This window comes from Anomalospiza imberbis, chromosome 5, assembly GCF_031753505.1.
Source record: "Anomalospiza imberbis isolate Cuckoo-Finch-1a 21T00152 chromosome 5, ASM3175350v1, whole genome shotgun sequence".
Taxonomy (NCBI): domain Eukaryota; kingdom Metazoa; phylum Chordata; class Aves; order Passeriformes; family Viduidae; genus Anomalospiza; species Anomalospiza imberbis.
This window is the reverse complement of record NC_089685.1, coordinates 60,768,377-60,774,985: the sequence shown is the minus strand read 5'-3', so window position 1 is coordinate 60,774,985 and position 6,609 is coordinate 60,768,377. Positions and strand designations below refer to the sequence as shown.

Below are 6,609 nucleotides of genomic sequence, written 5' to 3'. Positions count from 1 at the left end.
AAACTTCCCCACATACACAAATTTGTCTATTTTGGAAGCAGCCATTAATTTCTCTGTAAAAACTCAACTCCTCACCCTCTTGCCTTCCACAAGCAAGAACCTAAACACAAACACTCATACACACAGAGTATATTCCAGAATACATGTATACACTTCCTCATTTGTTGAAGAAGATATTCTGTATATAGTCAGGTCCTGGGAGGGTATCTGAACTTGTCTGGAAAGAAAAAAGTGTAAGCAGGTATCACTCTAGAACATTTCTCAAGGCAGAACGGTAGGAGCCCCATTTATCACAGACACTCCCAACAATTACAAGCTGATTCCAAAATGCTTCAATGCTGGTGCACGTGAGCAGATGCAGTAGTGAGTTTCTGTTCACTAAACACTTTATAGGTGAGTAGAGTAAGCAGAACATCTAGGAACTGTGGAATGTTCAAAGCTTTTTAAAAAGCACAGCACTATTTGGATGAAGTTCTGTATAGGGCCAAGAACATCCACAGCAGGATGGCTTAATTAATCTAATAATAGTGATGCCAGCTAAAGAGTTCCATGCAAAATAGGACTGAGAGGAGGAGAAACCTATACCCCAAAATCACAGACTGTGGGAATAGCCCAGAAGGGCACTGCTGAGCAATCAGGAGCACAGGCAGGGGGGAAGGGAAGCCATGGTGGAATTAGAGGTATGAAAGCTGATCACAGGGGTGGGAGAGAGAAGTGACACAGCATGGATGAACAGAAGAGTGGGAAAAGAAAGTTCTTAATATCACATAAATACTCCAGCTCTTCAAGAAGCAAATTAGGAAAGTGAGTGGGCTCTGCCTCAACCATTCGCCAGTGGAAGGGGAAGCCTCTCATAGAGGGGGGTTGTTGCAAGTAAGAGAGTACTGAGAATACCACTGGTAACAGAGGGGTTAAACACTCCTCCAGCAGCCTAGCAGGAGCTGGCCAGGCATCCTTCCCTATCCCTTTAATCGTATCTGATACAGATGCAAGGCTGGGGAGGGGAGTCCGGTAGGGAACAAAGAAGCCATTTAAAAAAAATAAAAAAAAGGACAAGAAAACGACCCTGCGCTCCATGGCAGACGCCAAAACGATTGCACAAAGGCACCATTTCAGGGCTGAAATTTCACCGCACCAACGTGATTAAAGGATTCCATGGAGGGTGGGGGGAGAAGGCTGAAGGCCACAGTGCTGCAAATTAACCTTTTCTTGGTATGGGTGGCCTGGACCAGGAAGCATTTGCGTTCTTCACAGTCAACCCCCTCCATGCACCTGCAAACATCTCCACATCCCCTTTGACCTGTCATTTCACCCAGGGACCCATTCAGCTCTTGCATTATTGCCTCCAAAACCAGCCCTTCCTGTGCACACCAAGAAAGGAAGGATAGACTGGTGCTTTTACAGGGAGCAGTAAGAGAATGACATTCATGGCTGGTTACATGAGCCAAGTTCCCAGGCAGGTGGGTATAAACTCCCTTTGGGACACGGATGCTCACGTGCAGGCACCGACCACACATACAGCATGGAGAATGATCACTATATATATAAGAACAAGCTTTAATAAGAACTAGTCAGAAATATTATTTCTGGACCAGAGCACAAAAAAATATAAGGCAGAAACCATAGCTAAGGTGCGCTTTCCTCCTTCTTCTCTTTAAAAATAAAAACCAAAACCTCTGAGAGCTCTTTTTAGTAAGATAATTGAGAAAATTTGGTGTGTTCTGCTCAAGCAGATCAAGTGATCTTCCGCATGCAGAGAAAGAACCTTGAAGTACACAGATCAAGAAATGAAAACTAGGTGAAGTGATGAAAATCTGCAGCTGGCTGGAAGCCTTTGCAGATTGTAAGGCATCCACCCAACTTTTGACTCAAGCACATTACCTCCCAGCACATCAGAGGTGAGAGTGCAGGTACCTGAAGGGGACAGATGACTGATCTTTCACCACAATACAGATCAAAGGAACTCTAGGATTTAGCTGCAGTTGTGCCACCGTAAGAATCATCAGGGTATGTTCAACTGAGATGGCCTGTCCATCCCCAGGACCTCGGTTCCACCGTGTGTCAGAGAACAGCTGCACCAGGAGCAAGTGCAACAACAACCCACACCTGCCGAGCTGGTGGGACAGCGAGGGGCGGCCACGCTTCCGGCTGGGGCAGTGCCACTGAAAGGGGATCCCCACTTCTGATAAGCAGCAAGGGAGCAGGGAAACAATAGGTGGCTTGATGAGAGCTGCTCTACGATACTCCTGAGAAGCCCCACAGTCAGCACTGGCCAAAGAGGAAATTGGGGGTTTCCACAGCAACCTGTTCAGGGCACAAAGGCCCAACTGTCTAGGGGGAAGCAATGGAGGTGTCTCAGCACTCCTATTTTAAGAAGGGACAGTGGTGGAAGGCTGGAGTCTTTCTGAAGCCAAAGTACCTGCCAGAGCATTTATGTACAGCAGGAGCTTAATTGGGTATCAGTCCTGTAACCAGGGAGAAGCAGTGCTAGAGGAGGGAGTTACTGCAGACTTTGGCATAACTAAAAGATGAGGCCTTCAACAGCATAAGAAAGGTGGAAAAACAGCATTGCACTTGGCTCCCTAATCTTATTAATATAGTATATGGCATACAGGAAAAAAAAAATACCCAGACTGGTGGAGACAGCTAAGAAAGTAATCTCTCAGACATATAGGACTGAAAGAGAAAATCAGAGGGCAAAAAACCCCAAATACATTTAATTTAAAATAGGGAGATCTAGAATTTATTTACACAAACACTACCCAAAATTAGAAACAACCCTGGAAATGCAAAACCAAAAACAATGGCTGGAATCTGATCAGTCTGTGATAATTAACTCATCCACACCCCAGTCTTCATAGCTCCCATCTGGAAGGTAACGACGGATGATTATGGGGATCTTGCGTGCTCTGAAGGGAAGAGAGAGATGAACAGAAATGTCAGAATCTCCACTGTATCACTTCAGTAGGTGATGGAAGTGAGGTGCTTGGTGACTTCAATAAGCTCATCAGATTTAACTGAGAGCTGTGCAGCGCCAGTGTTTGATATTATATAGCGAAGTCCCAACAACATTCTGTCATTTGTAGATGCAAAGCACTCAGCACCCTCAGACTATGAACACCCAAGACCTCTCAGATCTCTGATGCTCCTGCAAGAATTGAGCCTTGCGGTCTGAACCCACTAAGAGACAACACCAAGCATCTAACCTCGATACAGGGGGAAAAATATAAATCAAGGGACTTGAAGAACAAATCCACTCTTTGTTTGACAGAAGGTTTTTCCCCACACAACACTAAAAAGGTGGCAGAATTCTGAGAACTTCCAGGACAAACTGGTATTTACAGAGAAATTTGCATCCTGAGAGCATCAGATACATTTTAAGAAGGATACATGAAACAGTGACTATTCAGGTACCAAAACCTGTTACAGCTGGGGTGGAGCACAGCACCTGCTCACAGTGCTTCCGACTAGAGAGCAAGAAAATGCTGAATACAATTTAACTTCATGAAAGCAGATTTAAGTCAGCAAAGCATAATCAGACAGTCTGGAATCTAGCCAGGTCATCAGGTTTTAACTGTATCAGACTTGAAAAGTAACACAACTTCTTTACATTCAGGGAGGTTGTTTTTCCAGTAGTAAAGTAACTCCCCAGTGCCAAGAATTACAACTGTATTTTGGCACAGAATAGGACGCACCACCCTGACTTACTTTCCAGAACTCACACACAGGCAGTGACCAGAAGCAACTCAGTCTGAGCCTGGAGATCTGACAGGAATATGACCTAAAGTGCTTTCAGCAATGGCAAAGGGAGCTGTCATAGATAAAAAATCTGCAAGAGCAGCTTCCATGCACTGAGAAATTGGGGAAGCACGGGGACAATTTTGTTCAAGGCCAGGGATCTAATCAGTAACAGAGTCCAGCTGCTTGCATGTGACCTGGACTGTGCAGGAAAACTGTGGGACAGCAGGGAGCTCTGCTGTGGAAAAGTGGGCCTGCAAGTGGTCATCCAAAAGCTGCCTCTGATGCAGTCACAAAGGATTTATTCACTTTTCTGTAAGCAGGGGGAAAGGACAAGAAGCCAAGCATGCAAGGGTGCAGGAAACAAACATTCTCATCAGCCTGACCCTTACTTTAATTTTTGCTAGCACTTCATTTGAACACAGGTCTGTTCAGATGGCTGCTTTGAAACAATTCCATTTGGGAAATTAAATCAATTCCCGAAAGATGAGGACCTTGGGATCCCATCACAGAAATAAGAATACTGGGAATGTGAAGTAGAAGAGTTCCAGAGCACTTCTAATCATCAGTATTTTTTGCAGGAGCAACTAGTTTGGGAGAGAGCAGCTGTGGAGAAACTCCAAGGTGAAAAAAGGAAAAGGCAACTATAGTGCTCACTGTTATTGATGGAAGACAAGGCTGTCTTAGAACAAACTGCTAAATGTTGGGATGAGGAGAGGACTGCTGGCTTTACAGAAATCAGTACAAAATCTGTGACTTACTTGAGTTCTTTCATGGCAATGAGCAAGGGGTCTGTCTCTCCTTCCAGCTCCACCATCACAGGGGCACACATCCTAGGAAAAACATCAACAGCCACTTGAGCAAAAACACAGAGAGGGAAGAGCTAAACACCTGCCTACCTGCGTCATCTCTACAACAGCCAACAAAGTAGGGGGGTGGGACACCATCCTGGCAAAACTGATTTGCTCTGTTGTACACTTGAAGAAGAAAATTCTCCCAGATGGTTACAGACCAAACTTTTACTTCAGTGTTCTTCCTGTCCCATCCCTAGGGCTCTGCTAACCAGCCCGTGCTCAAGGACTGGTCAAATCCACACTCTCCTAGTCGCCCTCTGCTGTACTTAAACATGTAGAAAAGAACGCTTCTAAATGAATCTAATGAAAAAGCTGGAATTGTTGTCAAATGAGTTCTACAACCCCAACACATCTCTTATATTCTGACTTGCTCACAGCTTCCAGGCTTTGAGCAGGGGAAGAGAAGGGCTGGATTTAAAGGGCATTTTACCTCTCGGAAGAAAAAACTCAGCATTTTGCAAAGGATTTGTGACTACACCCATCCCCTGGACAGTGATGGCAGAGAAAGCTCACGTTATGTGTGGGTAAGGCCATGGGAGCTGCTGCTGGTCTGGGATCAGCACTGGAAGTAGAAGATGCAGGTGAAGCAGAACCAGGTGCCAGAGTGTTTTGGATTAAAGGCCTGGCACGGGCCTATCTTATCTCCCCCCATTTTTCTTGCCTCTCACCAACTGAAAGAACATGCATAAAACAGCTTCACAGGCTGTGCAAAGAACAGCTTGCCTGCCTGTGAGCTTCTAAACGATGCACAAGAGAAGTCTCATTATGAAGGTGGATATAACCAAGATGAAATTCAAACCCTTGCCACTGTCTAACAATCTCTCTCAGAAGGTAGATTTTCAAAAAGTACAACATTTTTTAATATTTATTATGAAAACAAATCTAAAAAGGCAATTGGATTAAGAGCAGCCAGCCTTGACAGCACTTAAAGTAAGTTCAAAATGTTATTGTCTATTATAAATAAGGCCTTTTTATTGCAAATACTTCAAAAACCTTACAGCTACCCACAATGCAACTGCATTTAGAACAAATTTCAGGTTGGTTTCTTCACTCCCAATTCCTACAGCCCTGTGGTATCAACTGAAGCAGTTTTGAAGCATCTCTCTCTCCAACATTACCTTTCACAAACCAGTTATGAACTTTCAAGTCCATGCTGACTCTCTGGAGGAAAGACAGAAACCAGAACTGTCTTGTCCCATTCCCTAGTAATTTTGTCTGTGATCTAGGAAAACTCTTTGTGGCTACTAAATGCTCCCTCTTTATGCACAAGTAGCACAGTTTGAGGCAAGGAGAGACACACAGACTTCAGGTGCAATAAAGAGTCAGCTTCAGGTTGACCAGAGGGTGACATGCAAGCTCAGCAGTCATGCAGAGGATTCAGAAGATCTGGGAATTTTTACGGGAAGAGGAAAGCACTAATCAGTGTAAGGGAGGCACAGCTGCAGCAATGCTGGGGACACAGTGGGCAATACTCACGCTATCTGCAGGGCACGAGTGCCCAGGACTCTAGCTCGCTCGTACTTGGTCATGTAGGGGGTCGTGATCCGTTTCTGGTTCGCCTGCTGCCGCTCTCCCGAGGGCAGAATCTCCACGTTCTCCTGTCCCTCCTGGTGGAAACAGACCCGCGCCGCTGCTCAGCCGCACCCGCTGAGGCCCTGAGGTGTGGGGGGAGCCACTGAGGCCTCCCCAGCCACAGCAACCGCCCAGCCAGGCTGCGACGCGGCCCTGCGGGCGGCGCACGGGGCACCCACCTCCTCCGCGTTCTCCAGGTCCTCCAGGCCCTCATCCTCCTCCACATCGTCGAAGTCATCCCCGTCAAAGCTGCGGGATAGACACAGGCGTCGTACTTGTGGCCGGGCCACCCCCACCCGACCCGCCCGCCGCCTTCCCTCCCTCCCTCCCCTCGGCCGCCCGCTCTCACTTGTCCTCGTTGTCGGACATGTTGCCCGCCGGGCGCCTCCTGACCCGCGCTTCCGGGAGCGCCTTCCGGCCGTTGCCGCGACGCTACCGGAAGTTC

The 6,609-nt window shown here is 46.6% G+C and overlaps 1 protein-coding gene across 1 annotated transcript; it reads right to left on the bottom strand.

Moving 5' to 3' along the window:
- Positions 1-2,715: 2,715 nt before the first annotated feature.
- Positions 2,716-6,595, bottom strand: POLR2F (RNA polymerase II, I and III subunit F). The gene is made up of 5 exons (XM_068191226.1): positions 6,514-6,595; positions 6,344-6,413; positions 6,069-6,199; positions 4,500-4,571; positions 2,716-2,909 (listed from the first exon to the last, which is right to left on the bottom strand). Exons 1-5 carry the CDS (start codon positions 6,531-6,533, stop codon positions 2,819-2,821), a joined length of 384 nt encoding a protein of 127 aa, XP_068047327.1. The 5' UTR covers positions 6,534-6,595; the 3' UTR covers positions 2,716-2,818.
- Between the last annotated feature and the right edge of the window lie 14 nt (positions 6,596-6,609).